The sequence below is a fragment of the Spermophilus citellus genome (genome assembly GCF_964194105.1).
Source record: "Spermophilus citellus genome assembly, chromosome: 1".
NCBI classification, from domain to species: domain Eukaryota; kingdom Metazoa; phylum Chordata; class Mammalia; order Rodentia; family Sciuridae; genus Spermophilus; species Spermophilus citellus.
Genome location: NC_138182.1, coordinates 25,409,788 through 25,436,083, shown reverse-complemented (window position 1 = coordinate 25,436,083; position 26,296 = coordinate 25,409,788). Strand labels below are relative to the sequence as shown.

At 38.2% G+C, this 26,296-nt stretch overlaps 1 protein-coding gene across 1 annotated transcript; it reads left to right on the top strand.

Annotated features, from left to right (window-relative positions):
• Positions 1-21,947, top strand: SLC46A3 (solute carrier family 46 member 3). The gene is made up of 6 exons (XM_081280182.1): positions 1-307; positions 1,043-1,255; positions 7,326-8,196; positions 9,784-9,867; positions 15,199-15,355; positions 17,218-21,947. Exons 2-6 carry the CDS (start codon positions 1,067-1,069, stop codon positions 17,300-17,302), a joined length of 1,386 nt encoding a protein of 461 aa, XP_081136308.1. The 5' UTR covers positions 1-307; positions 1,043-1,066; the 3' UTR covers positions 17,303-21,947.
• The last annotated feature ends 4,349 nt before the right edge of the window (positions 21,948-26,296 follow it).

The following is a 26,296-nucleotide window of genomic DNA, read 5'->3' as shown; positions in this document are numbered from 1 at the left end:
ATGACAGCAAGGCGCACCAATCCCCGCGGGGGCGCCGGCCGCAGAGCCCAATCGCAGGACAGCCGGGTCGTACTGTGACAGCGCAGACAGCCGCCCGCCCGGCCTCCTCCGTGGGCCCCGAAGCTTCGCGGGCCGCAGCTGAGTCACTGCCAAGAGCGGCCCGGCGGGTGGCGGACAGGCTGGTCAGAGCCAGGAAGAGCAGCAGCCGCCGGCGCCTCCGGGAGCTGGCTGAGAGCAAGTCCGCAGGCCCGAGGAGGAGCCGGGGGCAGCGCTGTGACTGTCGCGGGTGTCATTCTGGACTCAGGAAGTACGCTTGTCTGGGTTTGCTTTAAAATAGGGTTCGTGTTTCCCCGACAGGCGAATTTCATCCCGTGCCCGCCCCACTACAGCGCCGACTGCGCAGCCCCGGCCCTTTCCCCACCACCCGGGCTGAGTGGCCCTCGCAGCCGCCAGTGCCCCAGCGCTGGGAGCTGCCCTAGAGCCCCGCAGGCGCTGCGCCAGCGCGGGGCGTCAGGAGTCTGACCCCGAAAATGCCGGACCTCCTAGCCCGTCAGGCAGTCTAATCGCGGGGTGAGTTACAGAAAGGAAAAAGAAAAAACCCTTCCAATTAAGAGTTTTGCTTTTCAGACTCCTTCCCTGCCCATTGATACGCAGCAAAATGACAACGACAGTTGCGTAACTGCAGTATCCTAAGGAAACTCCTTTGTTTACCTTATGAAAACCAGCTGGTGAGATGCAGTCTGACCATTGACTCACCCACAGTGGGGAGAACTGGGTAAGGTCATCACAGAGAAGCTTCTCCAGGGCGGCTTGAGTGTTAAAACGTCCCACTCTGGAACACCGAAAAGAGTGACGATCCCAGCTGAGTACTCCCAAGTAAAAGTGATTCTCTTAGGAAGGGCTCACTGCTTTTCTGTTCTCTAGTTTTCTTGTGTAATATTTACTCCAAAAATATTTTCTAGCTTCCCCATCTTTGAAAAATTAGGCTCTGAGATAAGAATGCAATTGGTTACCTCTGTCTCTCTTTTTTTTTTCCTATTAGAATTCAGCCACCTACCCAAACAATATGAAGATTTCCTACGTTGAACCTGCCATTCTTCTTAACTCCTTTGCTCTGTCTTTGGTCTCTCCACTGACAACACAATACCTGTATAGGAGAATATGGGAAGAAACAAGCAACTACAGCTTTGCCCTTGATAACAATATTTCTGAGTGTGACAAAAACAAAAGCAGCCCAATTTTTGCAGTCCAGAAGGTAAGAAATTAAAAATATCCCTAAAATGTAATTAAAGAGGGTATGACATTTATGCTTTGGCCTCTCAAGAATGACTATCAAAGTCCCAAATTGCAGACCAATAGCATTCACTGGGCTCTCATCTCATTTGACATTTCCCAACATCTGTAATCTGCCTTTTTTTTTTGTACTGGGGATTGAACTCAGGGCTCTCAACCACTGTGCTACATCTCCAACCCTATTTTGTATTTTATTTAGAGACAGGGTCTGGCAGAGTTGCTTAGCACCTCAATGTTGTGAAGGCTGGCTTTGAACTTGGGATCCTCCTGTCTCAGCCTCCCCGGCCACTGGGATTACAGGCATGTGCCACAGTGCCCGGCTATAATCTGCCTTTCCTCCTCCTCCTCCTTCTTCCTCCTTCTTCCTCCTTCTTCCTCCTTCCTCCTCCTTCCTCCTCCTTCCTCCTCCTTCCTCCTCCTTCCTCCTCCTTCATCCTCCTTCTTCCTCCTCCTTCTTCTTCTTTGAGGGAGGCCGATATGGGGGGTCTTGCTTAGTTGCCAAGGTTAACCCAGAGCTCACCATGTTCCTGCCTCAGTCTCCCAAGTAGCTGGGATTATAGGCATATGCCATCACAACTGGCAGTCTGCCTTTTCTTTTTTTTTTTTTAATATTTATTTATTTAGTTAGTTCTCGGCGGACACAACATCTTTGTTGGTATGTGGTGCTGAGGATCGAACCCGGGCCGCACGCATGCCAGGCGAGCGCGCTACCGCTTGAGCCACATTCCCAGCCCAGTCTGCCTTTTCTTGAAACCTACTTCTTGTGAGAAGCTAGCTCTTGTTTCTCTTAGAAAATCCCAGCACATTCTGAGATCTCTGCCCCCAAAAAAATAATTTAAAAAAATAGTCTGAAAACTTTGACCAAGGCCTGCTGGGATGAGCTACTCGGTGGACACGGTGGATAGAGGCGGGTGAAACATGGTATGTCTACCTCTCCCTTGTCCCCTTCCTCCCAGCACCCTTCTACTACACCTGCATGTAGGGATTCCAGAAAGTGATCCATCACTGTAAACTGGCCAGGGGTCTGTCATGGGGTAGAAGTGGGGCAGCACATGTCACTTGTCATCTGGTAGCATTAAGAAATCAGCCTTGACTCCCATATGTTGAAATGTGAGGACATCTGAGTGAGGAGTGCTCACTTTTGCTCTCTGGACACTGAAAGCATTCAGCTAGACGTTATGGGGCCTTCCCACCTCCCTTACTTTGTATTTGTTTACAACAGGAGGTACTTTACCCTCCTCCTGAGACTAGTCTACTGATGTCCAAATGCAAAAGAAGTGGCTGTCAGATGTGGAAATGCTTTCCTCTATAATGCCTCAAAAATAAACCATGCGTATAAATTCAGAACTCTTCCTCTTGGGGATTTTTTGTGATGGCAAGAATGGCACTGCCACTCACAGAAGAGTTTAAGGAAATGGAGTTGCCTCCCCTGGCTCTGAGAGTCTGCCTGTGAAAGGAGTCTGAGGAGAGGAAGTGGCAGAGAGCCCTAGAAGGGCTCGTGCCCACCCCATGTCCCCCCAGGTGTCTGGTGGAAGCTAGCTGGGGCAAGGCCCAGGTGTTTGGCTCAGTCCCTGATTTTACTCATTTCCTTATTTCCATTTTCCTGAAACTGCTGAATTCTGGGCAGCTGTGCACACAGCAAGGTTCTGGCCTAGAGTAAGGTTGTAATGAGAGAAGGGCCAAGGGCCTCACTAAGCATTTTTTGTCCCTTCCAGGATGTCTCATTATACATCCTTCCCTTGAGCAAGAAGGCTCCATGGGATCATCATTCCTGTGTTTGGTTCTGTGTTTTCCTTCACCTGGCCCCTGGGAGCAGGCCCCATTGTTCCTGTGGGAGGGCCCTGGGCAGAGAGGACCTGAATATCTGCTGCAACTGCCCTCCTGGACTCAGGGAAGACTGGCCTTGGTCCAGCCATCTTGGTGGCTTCTGTGGCTAAGCAGGTAAAAAGTGCTAGTCCCCACCTCCAGCCTGGTCCAGTTGCTGAGAGCCTAGAGCAGTGGCCTCATTTAGAAGATTTTGGCCCAACTTTCAAACTGATTTGTTTTCATTTATTAATTTATTTATTTATTTTGTTTTGGGTCTGGGGATTGAACTCAGGGGCACTCAACCACTGAGCCACATCCCCAGGCCTATTTTGTATTTTATTAAGAGACAGGGTCTCACTGAGTTGCTTAGCACTTCACTATTGCTGAGTCTGGCTTTGAACTAGCAATCCTTCTGCCTCAGCCTCCCAAGCTGCTGAGATTATAGGTGTGTGCCACCATGCCCAGCTCATGTATTATTTTTAATTGGATTTATTCTCAAGAGAACATACTACTCTTGATCCCTTCTCTTAAAGATGGTATTCTTAGACCCCTGATGCTTTTCCTCGGAGTGGGGAACTGAAAAACAACCCACTCCCCCACTCTGCTACTCCCAGCTATGACAGAGACAGAGAGTGCTGGGAGACACGTCATTTACAAAGGAACATGTTTGTAAAGAAACCACCATCACCTTCAGCACTTCCTTTGGGCCCCTTTTCAGGATCTTATCCCTGCTGTGCTCAGAGAACGCCCTCTCCCTCTAAATCCAAGAGCAAATGTGTCCTGTTCTCTCAACTTACATCTCTACTATCCAGCTCGGCTGGTCAGGCTCTGGTTATTCCAAGTTTAGGGCTTGGCAGACTGTTTTTAAAACTATAAGGATAAGAGATGTCACAGCATGGGGTGAGTCCCTAATAAAATAAACAGATCAATCACTTTTTCAGCTCAGATTTTTCTCTTGTCTTCCTCCCCAAAAGATCAATTGTGTGTAAAAGGACAGTGAAAATTATGATAATGGACTCTTTACTGCTGTGCCATATTCATTTATCCTTCCTACATAACCAGTATGCACACGTGCCTAGGTATTAGCATGCAAGATACTATTATAAATTTCAGGGTATAGATAGAAGAATAAACCGAGCTCTCGCACTTTGCATTTGACATTTTGATAGTTTATATGAGTGAGAGTCTTATTTTTCAACTCATTTTGTATTAATACATGCACATACATGTATATCTACAAACACACACTCATAGAAATAACATTATATTGATAGAACCTATTTTTCAAATCTTAAAGTATTCTGAGCCCTCTAACTGGAAGGGACATCTATATATTTCTCTTTAGCAATGGGGTTAATCTCAGAAGGACCTCTAACAAAAAGGCAAGGCTGTGGCAGGGTACTTTGCCTAGGGAACAAAGAGTGAAGGAATTCTGGGCATATTTGTTGATTTTTGTGAGGAAGGAATTTTTAACCTCCTTACCACTCTTTCCTTCTCTTGTTAAATTTGTTTCAAAGGAATAAATTGGCGACTGAATCTGTTCTGTTTAGACAGCTTTGAGACAGGGACTCTGCTACTGGAGAGGAGAAATGCAACAGATCATCAAGTTGTTCTTGCTCAGGAATTTGTAAGCCTTTTGAAAACCAACACAATCCCTTGTTACTTACTCCTACTTAGGAAAATGACATGGAATATTTTCTATTCAACTGGAATTCACTTATACATTTTACCCTATGAAATTGTAACTTCTTTAACATAGATTTACTGCTTTCCTTCATTTATTCTTTTTTTAAGAGAGAGAGAGAATTTTTTAATATTTATTTTTTAGTTTTCGGTGGACACAACATCTTTATTTTATTTTTATGTGGTGCTGAAGATCGAACCCAGAGCCCCGCGCATGCCAGGCAAGCACGTTATTGCTTAAGCCACATCCCCAGCCCTTCATTTATTCTTTCCTTAGGACATTGTCATTCTGTGCAATCTTGGATAGAAAATAGCATTTTTTAAACTTCTCCTATCTACTCTTTTTTTTTTTTAAAGAGAGAGTGAGAGAGGAGAGAGAGAGAGAGAATTTTTTTTTAATATTTATTTTTTAGTTCTCAGCGGACACAACATCTTTGTTGGTATGTGGTGCTGAGGATCGAACCCGGGCCGCACGCATGCCAGGCGAGCACGCCACCGCCTGAGCCACATCCCCAGCCCTCCTATCTACTCTTATGTGATATGTTAACTATCTTGCTCCAGTGTGTACACCCACACGCACAATTTTTTTCTTATGTTTCAATTATGATTTATGGTGGAATATGCTTCAAGCTTGTCCTTGTTAAAATCTGTATTTTAAAATTCAGGTTACAGATGAGGAAGTAGTCTGTGTACAAGACTGGGTTAGGAATGGTAATAAAAAGAGGAAGACAGAACCTGGGTGGTGGGATAGAAATGGGGAGGAGGAAACCAAAACTAGAACATCTGGTTTAGAAGCTGATTATGAGGTAACTTTTACTTATTTATTTATTCAATAAATATTTACTTGATGGCACTGTATCTGTAAGAGATACAAAGATGTGCTCAGGATGTTTTATCCAGAAAAAGGAAACAGGTCAAATTGAGCACTAACTGTGCTAGGGCCTTGTTTATTTTATTTTTTAATTTATTTGTTCTAGTCAATTATACATGACAGCAGAATGTTCTTCAATTCATTGTACACAAATGGAGCACAAGTTTTCACTTCTCTGGTTGTAAGCAAAGTAGGGTCACACCACTCATGCAATCATACATGTACCTAGGTAATGACGTCAGTCTCATCCCACCATCTTTCCTACCCCCATGCCCCCTCCCCTCCTTGTTTATTTTTATATGTTTAGCATCTTATGTTTATTTTAAATGTAACCCTACCAATAGCCTGTGAAGTAGAGACATCATTCATATCTGTCAGATGAAGAAGCTATGGAGATAAATAATTTGGTCAGATCCCGCACACCTAGCAGCTTACAAAGTCCTTATTACATGACTATTCATTCATTATCTACTGAGTACCTGCCCACCTGCCCTGTCCTTGGAGCTGGTGGTACTGTGGTGAAGAAGACTCAGTTCCTGTCCTCCTTTAGGTTATTCTTCTTGTAAGGGAGGAAACATCTGATAATTTTGTAATTCATTAATCATTTAGGCTATTTTCTGTATAGCACATGAATAAATCTTTTGTTTTTAATGAGCTTAATATTGCTCATTATAAAAATGGCACATACTCCAAATTTTAAATTTGGAAAATACAGATAAATGGCAAATAGAAAGTGTTTTTATATCTCCCCAAATTCTTTCCATCAAATGACTAGTATGTCAGTCATCACAACTCCCAGTCTCAGTGTGTATGTACTCATCCATTGTCACCATTTTGGTTGTTGGAGGTTGAGTTTATGGCTAGCTATCATCTTTAGTTAATGTAAGTCCCCTTTATGGGATTTACCTTTTTAGTTTTAATATAGTAAATAAAAGAATAAGTTTCTCACTAATCTACTTGTGGAAATAGAAGTCAAAAGGGTAACAGAGCTCTTCCTAAATAAAGGCCTGTCAAATACGACATCCATGAGTTATTCACTCTCCTTTAGTGGGGACAGGAAGACCTATCACAGGAAAGGGTGTCATTCTTGCTTTGGAATAGTAGCCATGATCTCCCAGTGTGAACTCTTCATAGAAGGAAGAAAACTCATACTATGGCTAACATCAGAGGCCTAGTAGTGTATAGGTCTTTCTTGCAAGAGACACACACCAGTACACACATTTTTCTTTTCATGGATTTAGGTGGCCACTTGAATATCATGACTGAGTGTGAATGCTTATGTCACCTTTTGACACCTGCTTTGTGAACTGAATGAAGATTTAAGCTATGTCAGATCCCCACCATGGACCAGATTCCCCACCCGTGACTGACCGGCAATGTCAAGAAAAATATGCGGGCTGGGGATGTGGCTCAAGTGGTAGCGCGCTCGCCTGGCATGTGTGCGGCCCTGGTTCGATCCTCAGCACCACATACAGATAAAGATGTTGTGTCCGCCAAATACTAAAAAAGAAATAAACATTAAAATTCTCTCTCTCTCCCTCTCTCTCACTCTTTCTAAAAAAAAAAAGGAAAAAGAAAGAAATTCTGCCTGGTTTCCTATTAAAAAAAAATATATGCATCATGATATTTTTATGCGCATTGTATAAATTCACTGTCTTCTTTTTCTTTGCAGGAAGTTCAGGAAAAAGTGTCTTTATTTAGCCTACAGATGGAAATAAGTGGTTTAATTCCTGGCCTGTTGTCTACGTTCATTCTTCTATCTAGTAGTGATCGCCTCGGGCGAAAATTCCCTATGATTTTATCTTCCGTTGGTTCTCTTGCAACCAGCATTTGGATCTGTTTGCTTTCCTACTTTGCCTTTCCATTCCAGCTTTTGATTGCATCTACCTTCATTGGTGCATTTTGTGGCAATTATACAACATTTTATGGAGCTTGCTTTGCCTATATAGTTGATCAGTGTAAAGAATCCAAACAAAAAACAATTCGAATAGCTATAATTGATTTTATGCTTGGACTCGTTACTGGACTAACAGGACTGTCATCTGGCTATTTTATTAGAGAAGTAGGTTTTGTATGGTCATTTTTAATTATTGCTATAGTTCTTACTGTTAACTTGACATATATTTTATTTTTACTTGATAATCCAACGAAAGAGTCTTCAACTCAGAATGTTACCATATCGTGTAGTGAAAGCTTTAAAGACCTATTTTACCGAACTTACATACTTTTTAAAAATGCTTCTGGTAAGCAACGGCTTTTGCTCTGTTTGTTACTTTTTACAATGATCACTTTTTTCTTCGTAATAAGTGGCATTTCCCCAGTTTTTATCCTTTATGAATTGGGTCCCCCACTCTGCTGGAATGAAATTTTTATAGGTTATGGATCAGCTTTGAGTAGTATCTCCTTTTTGAGTAGCTTCCTAGGAATTTGGCTTTTTTCTTATTGCATGGAAGATATTCATATGGCCGTCATTGGAATTTTTACCACCATAGCAGGAATGGCCACAGCTGCTTTTGCTAGAACTACACTGATGATGTTTTTAGGTGAGTTACAAATGCAGCCTTGGAACTAACTGTGTATTTGATTTTATATGAAATGAATTAAGTCTGATGGGACAGAACCTTTAATATAAAGCTCTCTATTCAACCCATTCCAGTTGTCTTAAAGTTAAAAAGCTAGATTGCCAGAAGCAAATAAGATGAGAGCAAAATCTACTGGGGGTGGTGGGGAGTATTCCCTGAATTGACCACAGTTTTCCAAATTTACATGTCTGCCAAAAAAATGTTTTGGGAGATATTCTTTATATGAATGAGTTCTTCAATATAGCTTTCACCAATAGCCAGTTTACCAAAGTGAACATTTTTTAAAATGCTGCTAAGAAGGCTATTTACCATAAAAATATTTAGAACAATTATATAAAGTGTATCTACTTGATTTATAAGAAAATTCATATTTGTTGAATATATTCAAGAAGAAATTCTTTTCCCCCCAAGTATTCTGACATTTGTCTTATGCTATTTTAAAAAATATTCTGATGTGCTCCACCGAATTAATTTTACCATCCAATAATACATTGCAACCAGAACAGAAATTACTGTTATAAATTTTATACAAAATCAGAAATCACAAATTTTGCTTCCAAAGAAATGAAGGAGGCAAGAAGTACTTGAGGTTTGCTCTGAGGGTCCCTTCTCCCTCAATACCAAAAGAATAGCTTCACATCCTTCAAAAGGAAAGTGTTTTAGGGGAGGTTTTTGCAAATCGACCTACTGGTCATTTCATGAATTGACTTGTGATGAATTGCTATTCAGCACACTGAACTGCTTGCTTAATTACATGCCTCAAAACTATTTTTATAGAGTTTGGGTGAGATCCTGCATTGGAAAGGGCTATGGGAACTGGGAAGCAGCACTTTGAGAAAGGCTAAATTTAGTCTTTTTTACAAAGGAAGTGTTAACCTCCTACTACCTAGTATAGAAGTAGTGTGACCAAAGAGAAATGGCCTTAATTTCCACCAACAGCCCTAGGTGACCTTCAGCAAGTTACTTAACTCCTTTGAGCCTCATTTTCTCATTTGCAAAATGCACATGATAATGCCTCATTCAGAGGAATATAATGAATATTAGTAACTACAAAACACTTCACACAATGCCCACTATTCAATAAATGCCAGTTTTCCTCTGTCTCACTAAGAACTGTCAAGGCCATGTAAGTTGATATATGAGAAAACACTTTGAAAACCTTAAAGCAATCTGCAAATATATCATGACATATTTTAAAAGGCTATTGATTGTTAAGGATCATAATTTAAGAACAGAGGCCATTTGTATTTATGAAGTTATTTTGACACAAAGACGAGCTAGCAAGATGATAAGGAGCCAGTTTACCAATAAATGAATCTATGCAGTAAAGGAATGCTAACTAACACTGTATTAAGTCTGAAAAAGAACAACAAACAAACAGACAAAAACTAGCTGTCACAACTTGCTAAACAAGAAGTGTATAAGAAGAAGCTGCTCAGCCTCCATTGGTAGATTATAGATCTGGACCTAAAACTTACATGTTTAGACTGAGAATGTTTCCCATGTACAGTTACCAAAAGTGTTCTAATCCAGTCATTTCTCCCATAGTCCGGGTGCCATTCCTTTTCACTATTATGCCACTCTCTGCCCTGCGATCCATGTTGTCAAAAGTAGTCCGTCCTACTGAACAAGGTGAGTTTAAGTCATTTAAAGAATGTAATGAATGTATCAACAGAATGTACAATAGAATTTGATGCTTTGATAACCCTTTTCTGCCCAGATCTTTTGAATTAAGTGGTAAGCTATGTCAGGAAGAGGTTTACACTCAGGTAAAAGAGCCCCTTCCTAAGGCCCTTGTTTTAGAGAGTGGCTCTGGCCTTTCCTCTGGCTGTGCCCTAACCCAAGAGGAGACCTAAGGGTCAAGTGGATATGTCCACTGAGAGTCCAAAACACCTCTGCTCCTTCTATACTGTACTCTGGCTACCTGAGTCTCCATAATTTCTATCCATACAACTCTGAGCTCATGCCCAGTGTGTGTCTGCCTGATCCTCTTCCATGGATATACCCCCACGTGCTCTCCTCTAGACCAGAGAATCCAATGGTGACTCTTCATAGGAAGGTCTGACCAAAACTTGGAATCATAGAACAAGCATGTTGACACCCATGTGTAGTTGACCCTTCCTAAGCAAGATGGATCAAGGAGTAGAACAGAATGGGGGTGGGCTGCAGGCTGGGGACAGAGGGCCAAGGGCCAACTCTACCATGCTGTCTTATTCCTACATGGAATTCTAAAAAGTTCTAACAATTCTGCATTTGTGCCAGGCCTTCCAGATCATTACAGAGATATGTTTTCCACAGTAGAGAAACACGATATATTTTTTAAATTAATGGTTCTTTTGCCAGATTGGTAACTTAAATACAGTTGTCTCTCAATATCTGAGGGAGATTGATTCCAGGACCCCTTACAAACACCAAAATCCACAGATGATCAAGTCCCTTAAGTAATACTATATATTATATGCACATAACCTGCACATGTCCTCCTGTGTACTTTAAATCATCTCTAGATGGCTTACAATACATAACACAATGGAAATGCTATGTAAATAGTAGTTATACTACATTGCTCAGGAAATAATGACAAGAAAATGATGTCTGTACATGTTTAGTAGAAAAATAACCATCAAATGCCTAACTATATTTTTTATGTACGATGGGTTGAATCTTTGGATGTGGAAGCTGTGGATATAGAGGGCTGGCTGTACTTAGACTATATATGTAGACTTCAAATTATATCCTTACTTGGGACCCAAATCAGAGTCCTACAGCAAACAGGATCCCACTCAACTTGTTTAAATTAGAGACTTCCAGGAATGATGGTATAGGCACTGTGGAGGTCCCCAGAGAGGTGCCCAAAATAGGGAAGAAAGAGAGAAAACACACTATAGCCTTGTTCTCCTCCTTCATACCTTTGACATAGCACAATAGGAAACTGGACCAAGAAGGATGTCCTAGTCATCTCATATGAGGGTCAGCCTCCCAAGTGTAGATCAGGGAACAGGGGCCCAATGGTTGAAAGGGCAGACAGAGAATAACCAGCACAGAAAGAAGACAAGAGTTAAATTTATAATTATAACTAGTAGATATTAGCATATGGGGTTGTCCTCCTGTCCTTCTGTATCATATGAATATTATTAGACATAGGTACTTTCTTTTATATCATATCAGTCTGGTTCTTATTTGATTATTTATGGAAAATTCCTAAGTGTGCTTTTGTATTTATGCCAGTTTAGTCAACACCAAGGAAAGCTGCATAATTCAATAACTTGAAAATATATTTTTTGATTCTTTTCCACTCATAAGCTGTAGCTGTATAGTCAAACAGCTGTTTATAGACCACGTGATGATGGTTACCTTGAGAACCACTTAGGAATATAAAAATTGTTATTATACTATATAAAAATATACCTGCTTCCTTGGATTATGCATTGGTTTCTTAGATATGACACTAAAAGCACAACAAAAGAAGAATATAAGTACATTAGACTTCAATAAAGACTTCATTCAAAATCTCTGTGCTTCAAAGAACACTATGAAGGAAATGAAAAGGCAGGCACAGAGAAGATTTGCAAATCTATGTCTGATAAGGAACTTGTATTCAGCGAAGGTAAGAATGCTTAAAACTCGATAACAAAAAGACAAACAATGCAATTAAAAATGGATATAGGATCTGAGTGGACATTTCTCCAAAGAAGATAGGTCAATAAGCAAATGAAAAAAAAGTAGGATATCACTAACCATCAAAGAAATGCAAATGAAACCCACACTAAGGCACACTTGGATAGCCAAAGCAAAAAAGATCATAACAAGTATGAGTGAGGAAGTTGAGAAAGCGGAACCTTCATCCACTGCTACTGGGAATATAAATTGGTACAGCCACTTTTGCAAAGCAGTTTGGTAGTTCCTCAGAAAGTTAGTTACCTTATGACCCAGCAACACCACCCCCAAGTATATACCAAGAGAAATGAAAACACATGTCCAAACAAAATAGAAGTATTATTCATGATAGCCAAACAGTGGACACAATGCAAATGGATATAGTATATCTCCCAATAAAAAGAATTAATGTTCTGAAACATACTATAATGTCATGAGCGAACTATGAAATCATTATGCTAAATGAAAGAAGCTAGTCACAAAAGGCCACACATTATTGTACAAATATGACTCAGTTTACATGAAATATCCAGAATGGGCAAATTCATAGAGACACAGAAATTAGATTGAGGTTTGCCAGGAGCTGGGGAGAAGGGAAGTAATTGCTATTGGGCATAGATTTTCTTTTGGGGGCGATGAAAATATTCCACATGTAGAAAATAGTAATGGTCTCACAACTCTGAATATACTAAATAATATACTAAATATATAGTACTAAATACTGAATTTTGCACTTTAAAAGAGTGATCTTCATGATATATCAATTATATTTCAGTAAAGCTGTTAAGAAAAAATGTTTACATGCTTTGACTTAAAGATAAAATGAACTTATCAAAATTTATGTTTTTGTTCATATTTGATAGAGTTTATAAAGGCTTTTAAAAAATCATCTCATTATTAACTATAATAACATTGAAAGATGCTTAGGTTGCATTTGGGCATTTCTTATTCAAAATTGCAATAACTTTGTGAATTATGACTCCATTATTCTAGGATAGTATAATCACTCTTTTCCTTACTATAAATTAAGAAGTACTTTGGACAGTGTTAAAATTTCTATAACTAAATGTATTCGTATCTCTTGTTATTTTTTAAAAATAACCATTTTGTGAAAATATTGTGTATTTTATAATAATCAGAGGAAGGGGAAATACTGAGAGGCTTTCAGATGCCCTCACTCTCTCTTATATTAAATGAGAAAGGGGAGGAGCAGAGGTGGAGCTCAGTGGTTCAGCATGTGCTTAGTCTATAAGAGGCTCTGGGTTCAATCTCCAGCACCAAAAAAACAACAACGACAACAAAAAGAAGGTGAAAAAAATGGGGTAATTATTTTAAGCTCTCTGTGCTAGGTGGGCACCATCACATACACCTGTAACTTCAGTGACTCTGGAGGCTGAGGCAGGAGGATCTTAAGTTCAAAGTCAGCCTCAGCAACTTAGGGAGGCCCTCAGCAACTTAGTGAGACCCTATCTCAAAATTTAAAAAAAAAAAATGTAAAAAGGGCTGGGAACTTAGCTCAATGGTAAAGCACCTCTGGGCTCAATCCCAGTTAGGAAAAAAAAAAATCTTTGTGTGCTGTACAGATGTGAAATTCATACTTCAAGCCATCTTGGACTAGCTATTTTGCCTTTGTATCACTCATGAATTCCTTGTGATTATAAGATTATAAATTGAAACACAATAAGACAGGTTTGACCTTTTGAGTTCTGTTGGATTTAAAAAAAGAAAAACAACTTAGAATGTAAACTCCAGTGTCCTTACTGAATCCTACTGATCTCTGCAACTACTAAACAAGTTGAACTGCTCAGAAACATTCAGCAACAAGCTAGAGCTACTTCATAATAGTATGTGTATCAGACAGATAGTGCCCTATCTGACCTGCTTCCCATGAAGAATGGATTAACGTCCTTACATAATAGAACTAGCACTGAGAAGTCTGCATTCCAGAGCACAGCATTATTCTTGGCTATAGCAAGAGATCACAAATAAAGAAAATAATATTGTAGTTGGTCAAGTAGGAGAACTCCTTTCCAATTAAACTGACTTAGCATATTCTCATAAATCCTGGAGGCAATAAATCTATATGCTACTTGATGACTGATAATTGGAGTCCTGAATTAAGCTTTTATTCATTTACTAGACAAATATTTATTAAATATCTACCATCACCAGGACAGCTGGGCCCTGGGGACATAGGAGCAACCAAGAAATGCACTTTGCATTGACAGAGCTTTCATTATAGCCAAAAGAAGATATATAAATGACTACATATTATTTTGTCGAGATAGATTTATGTTCTATAAGTGCATATCCTATTGTTTAATGAAGAACTTGAAGAATGTATTAGCTTGTGTCTAACAGAATGGAAAGGTTTAAATAGAAAATCAGTATATAGTCTAAAAGACCCTGAGGATAATTAGATGATAAAGTCTACAGAAAGCAGAAACCACATAGGAACATAGACTGAGCATAGTCATGTCTGTCTGACATGCTCACAAAATTTAGTACCTAGTGATGCCAAGTATAACAAAGAAAGAAAGCACATCAAAACAACTAGCCTATCTTTGGAGGTTTAACTCTTCACTCAGTATAGTCTTGGATTCTAACTATGGCAAAAGTTGGTTGAATCATGTGCATTTCTCTCAGATTATGAGCTTGGACTGCCCACGCACTTATTTTATGAACACATCTACCTACAGTGGAACTCAGCTACTTTGTTTTCTTTTTTTTTTTTTTCTTTTTCCTCTTTCTTTTATTTTTAGGGTTTCCATTCTTATCACTGTATCATTTACACAATAAAAACCAATTTACAATGAAAGAGGGAAAGGACTGAGAAAATGTGAACCTCTGGGGTGGCCCACAGCATGCCTGGAGTCCATCTGTAGCTGTGGGTCTTCCAGAGTCATTCTGATGGCAGCACTGGTAAAGAAGCAGGCTCCTCCTGGACAGTGGAGGGAAGGAGAAAAATGCAGCATGTGACCCAGGACAAGAGGCTTTGGTTCTCTGCAGTGTTGGTGTCATTGCCACATCTGACATGAATCTCTTGCCTGGCTGGGGAGGTACAGCTGGGATAGCTACTTTGTTTTCAACATCTTTCACACTGACTCCTAGGAGAGATGTTTGTCTGAACTTTTTCATCTGCGAAATGGGTCACTGACTTCTCAGGAATTTTGAAGGAACAGATTTCATTCACCATCAGTGTTTGCAGTTTTCAATGAATAACAATTTTTCTTCATCAGCTTTTCTTTCTTGTTTTGTAATCTGGTCTTTTCTGCCCCCTCTCCCACACCCCTGTATCCCACACAGGTACCCTGTTTGCTTGTATCGCTTTCTTAGAAACACTTGGTGGAGTCACTGCGGTTTCTGCTTTTAATGGAATTTATTCAGCCACAGTTGCTTGGTACCCCGGCTTCACTTTCCTGCTATCTGCTGGCCTGTTGTTCATTCCAGTGATCAGTCTATGGTATGTGATTATTATTTTAAATCATTTTATCAAAGGGCATCTGAATTAAGTGGTAAAGTGCCCCTAGGTTTAATCCCTAGCATCAAATAAATGAATAAATAATTTATTAATTTAGCCCCTAAGAATAGAGATTTATATTTAATCTAAGAATTTCCCTCAATGGTCAAAGATTGCTGTCTTAAGATTGACTTTAATATGGATTCTTGAATAAGTGAGAAAAGCAGAGAGAATTGAGCTAAATATTGAGAGCTCTCTTTCCTGAGCTTATTTAGTGACTCCCTTTTAAATTGTAAACATTCAAAAATAAATAAATAAAATGTAAACATTCAAATAATACAAAGCACAAAATTCTGTTCATAAATAATACATATTAGAGCTGTGGTTGTGGCTCAGTGGCAGACACTTGCCTAGCACATGTAAGACGCTGGGTTCGATCCTCAGCACCACATATAAACAAATAAATAAATGTCCATCAACATCTAAAAATATGTATATATTTTAAAAAATATTTTTAGTTGTAGATAGACACAATACCTTTATTTTATTTATTTATTTATTTATTTATTTATTTATTTATTTATTTATTTATATGTGGTACTGAAATCAAACCCAGTGTCTCAAATGTGCTATGCAAGCACTCTGCCACTGAGCCACAACCCCAGCCCTAAAAATATTTTTAAAGACACTAATTCTTTAAAAAATGTACACAAATTAAAGAGATCAGACATAAACATAGAAGAAATACTATTTCTTCCTGTTTCTCAATTAACAAAAAAATGTTAGCCAACCAGATAAGTGGTCACAAAATCACCCAAGTAAATATATATATATATATATCTCCATAGCAGTTATCTAAAAGGGCATTAACCTGCCTCTGCAGAGCTTTGTCCATTTCACATGGCTGCATAGCATGGTGACAGGAATCAAGGGACAGGGGTCACAAGAAGCCAGGCCTTCTCTGCTTCTCCTAAGCACTTTGGGGTCAGGCTGTGAGTAAGGGAAAAAGCTACCTCCAACCAGTAACCTTAGGCATTCGGCCAGGACTGAGAACTCCATGAAGGGCTGGCCCACGTTTTCATAGTAGGCACTTGATAGATACTGTCTCAGCTGAATTCTGCTACCTAGATCTGTATCAGATGGGGTATAGTAGGATTAGAAGTTCCTCTAACAAAAAGTATATTTACTAAGTGTCTTTAAGAGACCATTCAACTATTGAATTATCAAAATTATAAATTCATGCCGTGCCATCAAGCACATGATGAGACAGTCCATCTTATAGGTTGTTGGTAGTTGCATGATTCAGCTCTAGCACAAGGCAATTCAGAATGGGTATCAAAAGACGTGAAAAAAGTTCACAGTGATTTGTCCAGTGATTTCTTTCTTCACACATATATAGCTATTTTGTTAGAAATGGATGGGTAAAAAGTAGTTATCCTACTAATAATGCTTTTAATAATGAGGTAAGTGTAGATGGGCGTCTGAGTCTTTTTTTAACCCTATACTCTCAATATTTTCGAAATCAAAATTACATATTGTTTTAATTATTTCCAAATGTCCTAATGCCTAGATTCAATTACAACTTTTGAACAGGAACTTCAGTAATAGCTTTAGTTGTAAGTATTTTATGGGGACTCTACCAAGGAGACAGCAGGACTAATGAGCTATTTTAGCAATCCAGAAGAAAAAAACTCATGCAAATTTTTAAATTTCTGAACACAGTGCTTAATGAGTTCATTAGATTCAAAATGCCAATCCTGCTATGCACAATTCCATAATTTATTAGAAGCCCTGTAACCATGGAAAAGAAGGACTAGATTTCATTGCTTCAATATGCACTTCACAAGGCCTGTTTGTTTTTGCAGGGCTGTCAAATGCATAAACTGGAGGGAGGAGAGCAATGCACTTCTTGTACAGGAAGAGTCCAGTGATGACACTTCAGACAGATGACTGTGTACAGTGATACACCCATCATATACTGAGACTCCTGAAGAATACAGACTAACTGCACAATTGGTGCTTAATAGTCAATATTACATATCCTTCCTTTCTCATAAACCCGACAATCGGAGAAATAGCACCTGGCTTTCGCTTTGAGCACTTTGTGCTCACCATGCACTCTATTTCCAAAATAAGGAAGAACAATCTTCAAAACACTTTGCACTTTTGGACTTAAAAAGAAACCACAACTAAAAAGTGGAAGGAGGGATTAAGAAACTGACATGGTCAAAAGCAATAATTTCGCTGACATACTCTAGTCTCTCATGCTGAAATCAAGGAGAAGATTTTTACCTCAGTTTCTTCACTGTCAAAACAGGTTTCTGACCTGTCTCAGGGATTTTGAAGGTACAATGAAAAATTATATTGAGTAACTCAATGATATGAAAATAATGGTGTAAGTTATAAATATTTATCATTTTGTCTACTCCTGAGTATTGCTTTGTTTCATGGAGCCCATCAAGGTACAAGCAATAGACAAAGCCTTTAATAGTACAAGATTCTTAAAAGAGAAGCACTTTAAAGTATAATCCTGCCACACAGGGGTCACTGGGGAAACATGAGACTACAGATAAAACTGTCCTAAATAAATTTAAAATCTGAGTAAACTGCTCATTGTGGACAAAAACCCCCTAATTATATTCATTCCTTAAGTCAGTAGAAGGACATTCATATTCCATAAACCCTGGCTGAGAATTCACTTCTAACCTTTCTTACCCACTTCTTGCTCATCCTCCCCACTGCACTGAGAAAGGCATTCTAAAATGGGTTTTGCACTCTACAAATTAGAATTCTTCAGTAGCTGTCTGGAAAATGACCAAACAAGTAAACTACCACAATTTGACCCCTCTCTATTTCATAGTGAAATGTTCATTCTGGGCTCTACCATAGTCCAGGAAACACCATGCTCTCTCAAACCTCCATGGTTTGTGGGTACTTTTTGGCAGGGGTAGGGTGAGGGGATACTAAGGATTGGACCCAGAGACACTTAACCACTGAGGCACATCCCCAGTCCTTTTATTTTTTATTTTGAGACAAATTCTAATTTGCTTAGGACTTTTCCAAGTTACTGAGGCAAACTCCAAAACTGCCTTAGCCTCGCAAGTTGCTGGGATTACAAGTAGGCACCTTAATGCCTGGCTCCATAGGTTTTTTTGTTTTTTTGGTACTAGGATCTGAACCCAGGGGAACTATACCACTGAGCTATATCCCCAGCTTTTTTATTTTATTTTATTTTATTTATTTTTTTTTTTTGTGGTGCTGGGGATTGAACCCAGTTTTGTGCATGCGAGAGCTTTTTAATTTTTTAAGACGGGGCCTCACTAAATTGCTGAGGCTGACCTTGAAGCTGTGATACTTCTGTCTCAGCCTCCCAAGACACTGGAATTACAGGCATGTACCACTGGCACTGGTGCCCCCATGTCTTTTTACAGTTTTATTCTGTCTTAGCAACAATATTGCTTCCTTTGTAGTCAGTGTTCTTGATATTTGGCAATAATCCTCAAGTCCCTGCAGGACTCCCATGCCTTTTGTATATACAGTACCTCCATCCTAATGTTTTCTACTGTCTTGTTATTCTTCCTCCTATTGGACAATCATCTCCTTGAGGACCGGAACACTCTGATTACTTACAATAATAATGCTTAATAAATTTGTGGGGCCAAACTAAATGACTATAAAATTTTATTTGTATTTGTAAAAATCATTTAAAACTATATATTTAATGTCCTGTGAGGATAACCACTGATATCATGCCATAGTCATTAAACCAACCTTGCAAAAAATTGCAATATATTCTAGGGTAGTTGATTTATACTATTTTCATAGATACTTCAATAACTTCAATTTTCTAAGCTGTCATTATAAAAACACAAATATATTTAAGTGCCATTAGTTGGTCAACTTCTTGTAATCTTCTAAAAGCAAATACAGTCTTCTGTTTGATAGTACTGGTGAGGAAATGTTTTTTGTTTTTAACTGTAAGGTAGTCAATGATTGCTTGACCAGCAAATGGTACTTGTGATTTAATATACTAGAAATTCTAATTTCCAAGGCCATTCCTTTTAGGTTTAGCTAATGTCTTCCAGGCTGAGGGCCCATGTAATAACTGATGATTCTCAGATTGATTGATTTTTGTTTTTCATCCTGTTCAATACTCTTTTCAAACCAAAATAAAAAGTAGATTGTGGTTTACCAAGTGCTTTCTCTATACTTTAGTATCTTGGTAACCCTGTAAAATAGATCTTAATTTTCTTCATTTTACAGATGAAGTCAAAGCTCAGGGAGATTTGGCTTGGATGGTCATTTAGCTAACCATATTGCAGTATTACTGTACACGAATGGACTGGACACTACTGAGGTTCTCCATAGCTAGGGTGTGCACAGAAAAGATTATAATCCAGAAACAAGGGACTGTACCATATACAGTATGAAGTGCCCAAAACACATGAAAACACATCAGTACTCCCAGTATTCAGCTACACAGCTTACAATTATTGCTTTTTTGAGGTTAGGCAAAATGGTCGATAAAGTACCTTCTAGCTCAGTGTTCATGATTTTACGTATTTCATCTGAACTGAAGAGAGCACAGATGTATTAATATAGTTAAGGATTAATAGGTAATATCCCAGTTGAGCAAACATTCTTGGGTATTTTGAGGGACTGAATTGAAGTATCTCAGGGCAAAAATAGAGCAGGAATGAGCATACCCATCTCTAAAGTGTCTACTCTAAGAGATAATTACCAAATGTGATGCTAAAGAGATGGAGGAAAATATTCAAGACAGAAGCAAACCAAAACAGCTATCATCTAATCTCTATAATGTAACCCGATTGTCTAAAAGAAGAATATTAAGGAATAATTAGTCTTTATGAAGTACAGATAAAAGGAAACCGGAGATGCTGGAATGTGTACTGTATCACTAAATAACTGCTATATCACTAAGTCATCTCCTGATTACTCATTCAATATCCACAAATCTGGATAATAAGAAAAAGATGTCCTTAGTTCAACATTATTCTAAAGAAATGCCTGCATATCAGAAAGAAAAAAATGTCCTGGCCTTATGCCAGATTCAAATTCATCAACTACAATGGCGTCTTAGAATCTATTTTTTAAAAACTCCCCAGGTGACTGATACACATTCCATCTGGGAACTACTGCCTGGATAACTGTTTTCAACCCTAAATGCACATTAGAATAATCAGTGTGATTATAATACAAAGCCTATTCTAAGTCAATGTTTCTGAACCTTGCCTGCCAACTCAAATTACCTGGGGATCATTTAATACTTCCAATGCCCTGGTCTCAGCCCAAACCAACTAAATCAGAATTTCTGGGATTGAAATCTAAATAGATTTTTTTTTCTTCCCTTTCTCCAGATGATTCCAAAATGTGGCCAGGACTGAAAATCACTACTCTAGGTGAGGGGTCAGCAAACTGTCTCTGTAAAAGGTCAAAGTATAGATATTTCAGGCTTTGTGGGCCACACAGTCTGTCATGCTACCTAACTCCACATTATATCACAAGGCAACTGAAGACAGACATAAATAAATGGGCACAACTACAGCTATGCTCCCATAAAATCTTATTTACTGAACAAGCAACAAGCTGAGTTTGTTGACATAGTCTACCTACTGGAAAGGTATCTTTATTATAAACACTGCCACTATGGGATGCATACAATAATATAAACATAAAATATAATAGTGGCACTTTTAATATAGTGCCCAGTTTGGTGGGGGTTCAAAGTCAGTCTCATTTGCCTTACTTAAGAGAGAGACTAGTTCTGGTTATACCAAAAGAAGGAAACTGATTGACCTATGTAGCCTCAAATCATTGCTTAGGAAATGCTTTGTCAGGGAGGATAGATAGCTGGAGTGTGACTGAGATGGGGCCTAGCCCAATTGGTTTCATTGCCAAATATTTAAGGAACAAATAAATCAATTCTACACAAAATTTTCCAGAAAGTAGAAGCAGGAAATGCTTCCCAACCCATTATATGAGGTCATTATTATTCTGATGCAAAATCAGACAAAGAAACTATAAGAAAACTCTTGAACATAACAAATTCACAACAAAACATTAATAACTGAACTATGGGGTTTAAGCAGACAACTCAATCTAGTTCAACATTTGAAAATGTCATATTGTAATACGTGGTATTAATAGGGGGGAAAAAACCACATGATCATATACAAGGATATAGAAAATATTGAACAAAATTCAAAGTCCACTCATGATAAAAATTCTCAAGAAACTAGGAATCAAGCTGATAAAAGCCATCAAAAAATATTTAAAGCAAATAATAATTTATGATAAAACAGTGGCTGCTTCCCCCCAAGACTGGGAATACAGCAAGGAAATTCAATCTCACGACTCCAATTCAGCACAATCCTAGAAATCCCGGTAATAAAACAAGAGAACGAAATAAATGGCAAGTAAATTGGGAAGGAAAAAGTAAAATTGTTATCTGCATATAACAGAAAGTTCTAAAGAATCAATTTTAAATTTAAAAAGGAATCACTATAATTAATAAGTTAATTTAGAAAAGTCATAGAATATAAAGCCATTATACAAAAAAATCTTATATTTCAATATGCTATAAAGCAAATCATTTAACAACAGCATCAAAAACAAAATCAGAACAAATTTAATAAAACAGGTACAAGTCCTGTACTGAAAACTACAAAACATTGCTGAGAGAGATCAAAGAAGACCTAAATAAATGGAAAGATATAATATATTCATGGATTAGAAACACAACATTGTTAAGATATCTAAATTTATATAAAACTCCTAGAAGAAAATATACAAGAAAATCTTTGTAACCTTCTGTTAGAAAACACATTTAGATAGAACTCCAAAAGCAAAAAATACAAATACATACAAATACATACAAATAGATTAGATTTTATCTAAATTAAAATTTCTGCTTTTGAAATACACCATTAAAAAATGAAAAGGCAAGCCAAGACTCCAGAAATATTTGCAATAATAATATATCTGACAAATGTTTTATACTGACAATTATAGATGACTTTTGACTCAATGAGACAAACCAACCAATTTAAAAAGTAGAACAGATGGGACCGAATGTAAAACAAGTCAAAAAAAAAAAAAAAAGATACAGTACTCAACAACTCAACAACACAGGTAAATTTTAAAAACCTTATACAAAGCAAAAGAAACCAGAGATTGACTAAGTAAATAAATACTGTATGGTTCTACTTTTATGAAATCTGTTAAAACAAATAACCACCAGCATCAAAAAATAGATGAAGGGTTACCTAGGGCTCAAAGCAGGAGAGACAGGGATAAAAAAGGATAGGAAAGAATTCTGGAAAGATGAAAACATTCTATATTTTAATTGTTATGGTAATTAAATAATTGTGTGTACATTTGTCATAACACAGATAACTGTATAATTTGAGTACACATTTTTATGTAAATTATACCTCATAAAGTTAAATTTAAAGACTATATTGGTACTTTGGGGAAAGAAAGGTAGCAAGTAAAGGGAGAATTTACATAAGCAAATGACTCAACATTCCTGTCTCAAAGTTTGATTTATTTCTTCTCTCTTATATCAGTGGTCCTCAAAGAAGATCCTTGGGTTATTAGCATCACTATTGCCCAAAAACTTATTAGAAATGCAAATTCTTAGGCTTCATCTCAACCACAAACTCTAGGTATAAGGCTCAGAAGTCTGTTTTGAAAAGCCTTCTTGTGATTCTGTACACACAAAAATTTGAGAATCACTGTCTGCCATAATGCTAAGGACCTCCGACATCTCAGCTTCATTTATCATGTACCTTTGTTGAATCTAATTCTGCAAATGATTAAGACAATAACCATATTCTTCAGTTATTTGAATCTAGAATTATCTTATGTAAGGCAGCATGCTGATATACTAAAAGTGCACTCATAATCTTATTTCTTCATGTGTTCCTGAATTTATTGTAACTAGAAATTGGCAAAGACCCCAAATTATTTCTATAAGTTAGATTTCTCTGGATTTGACTTCCAGGAAGAATGCTGCACTCTTTAACATTGGCTATGGGTTTGGAAACAAAAAAGACCATGGCAGTGGGGAATTGACTTTCTCTGGTAAATGGACTTCTTTGGGGGAAGGAACATTCTCCTTCTAAGTGAAGAAATTACTTCCTCAGTCCTATTCCCACTTAATTCTTGGCATACTTCAAATCCTAATCAATGCTCCAGTTTTCACAGAATAGATTTAATGGGACAGTGAATTCACCAGCTGTGCTAACTGGGGAGACTCAGATCTTGTTTTCTACTGAGTATTATATCTGTAATAAATGAGGATGCTGTAGCTTGATATAGGAATTCAAACATGTTATTTATTTGCTTTAACCCTCATCCTACTAATGCTGTTAGAAGCAGCCACCCTGGAATACTGACTTTTTCTTAGTCTGGTTGCCCAGAATCTTACTATAAAATGAGCCTGTGATTTCCTGGAACCAGATAGGACACCTATTTTTCAATTGCCTTCCAAAGGCAGCTAGATTTCCTACCTAGAGTCATGATTAAAACCTGTCAGTCTGATAACTAATCTACCAATGTCTCTGGGGACTTGTTCCCTAAAATACCAGCTGCCTGATACCATTACTCATTCAGAGACCTCCAAGTGCAAGCAACAAAATGCACTCTTCTATGTATAAAGGAATTTACTATAAAGATACTAGAGGGTCACCACTTTGGTAGCAAACCAAGCAGAGGCTAAAAAATAATCAGGAATCAAAGGAGGTTCACATATAGAGCAGCAGAAACCACAATGATGTGGCATGAGGGCACACTGTTTGTGCAGTAATGAGACACCTACCTTACTGGTCTCCTTTTCCTGGACTCAGGAATCCCAGTCCTAGTGAGATAGAAAAGGCTAGGGAAGGGACAGTAAAGGTCAACAAGTGGGGAAGCATGGGACAGCCATTTTAACATGCCCTACATGTTATAAAACAGTTCCTATTTCTCAGAAAGGGTGTGTCTATCTCACCAAAAACAACTACATAATTCATAATCCAGCTGTGCCCACCATGGGATAATTGAAATATCAAAAACCAATCAAAAAGAGCTTATTAACTTCTCCCTACATGCCTTTAAAAGGGGGAGCACTATAAACCTTAAAACGTGCTGCACCAGGAGTTTTGAATATCTCACTTTCCTTTTTAATAAAATTCCTGCTTGCTTACTTACCTCAGCGGCATTAGAGGTGTTCATTTTTCAACTCCATGGAGCAAGAACCCAATCCTGCAAGTAACACTAAGAGAGGAGTTTGGCTGACTAGGTCACAGTCTACCCACTGCAGGGTCCAGGAGCACAGAGGAAGGCTAACCTGCCCTCTTCCGCCTGGAGAAGAGGGCAGGCACTGTCTCCCTAAGACCACACATAAAGGAGTTTTAGCAATTTTCCTTTAGAAAAATTTAGGGTACTGTCCGGAATTAGGGTGGACCTACAAAGTAAAGACCACAAATGAGTTCTAAAATGTGGAGATGAAATAGAGGGTAATGGACTCTCGTGGCTCACCTTGCCTATCTTTTCCCTAGAGCTAAATCTTGGAAGTATTCAGTTTTTGTTTTTTAAAGGGAAGAGAAAAAGAGAAAGCCTCTTAAAATAGGCCTAGTTCCTAAAATTGTCATTTGTTCTGTGATCTTTTAATCTTTGTAAAAACAAACAAGCAAACTATTATGGTTTGGATGTGAGGTGTCCCCCCAAAAGTTCATGTCTGAGACAATGCAAGAAGCTTGAGAGGAGAAATGATTGGGTTATGAGAGCCTTAACCCAATCAGTGGATTAATCTCCTGATGTGATTAACAAATGGTATCTGAAGGTAGGTAGGAGGTGTTTCTGGGAGTGTGACTTTGGGGTATATATTTTGTATCTGATGAGTGGAGTCGCTCTGCTTTCTGATCATGTGATCCACTTCCCTCCACCATACTCTCCAGGCCATATACTTCCACCATGATGTTCATTCAGGCTCACCTGGAGCCCTTAGGAATGGAGCCAGCTGCCTGAGACCTCTGAAACTGAGCTCCCAAATAAACTTTTCCTCCTCTAATGGTTCTTGTCAGGTCTTTTAGTCACAGCAGCAAAAAAAAAAAAAAAAAAAAAAAAAAAAAAAAAAAAAAGCTGACTAAAACACAAATAAAATAAAGCAATATAAAACACTAAATAATGTATACCCTTCATACTGACACTGTCAACAACAAAAAAAAATTGGTCACTATTACAGAATAGCCCAATTTTTATTACTGCATGAAAATAAATTTTGTATTTTGAAAATTGTTAAGAATTTGTGTGTACATAGGGGAGAATATCGGGGATTGAACCCAAGAGCGCTAAACCAGTGAGTCACATCCTCAGTCCTTTTTGTTTTTTGAGACAGGAAATTGCTAAGCTGCTTAGGACCAAAGTTGCTAAGGTTGGCTTTGAACTTGCAATCCTGCCTCAGGAAAAATTGCTAGCAATAAAAAAATAATAAAGTGTATTTTTCCTGCCTTTCCTACATGACTTTATCCCTAGGTAAGCAAATAGTACGTAATAGGAAAATTAAAGAAGTATTCTGGCAGAAAAGAAATGATAGATTTAGAATCACTGTTTTGCAAGCCCATTTGGATCTACATGTTGTAAGATGTCAATAGCCACCAATATCACAAAATGAAAGATGGGTAGGTATTAGGTATCTTAGGGAAGAACACACATCCAAATGAAATGATGTTTCCAAAAATAATGAACCTGAACCTAATCAAGCCTATAGATTCAACTAGCAATTTATAGGAACTACAGAAGAAAGGAACAAGTTCAACTGTATCACAAAGATACAAACAGCAAAATCTATACTGTCGAAAGTCCTACAACTTGGTGTCTTCAACAACTAGCATGAAGTAAAAGAGAACCTATAAAAGACAGCACAAAACCCAATCATAA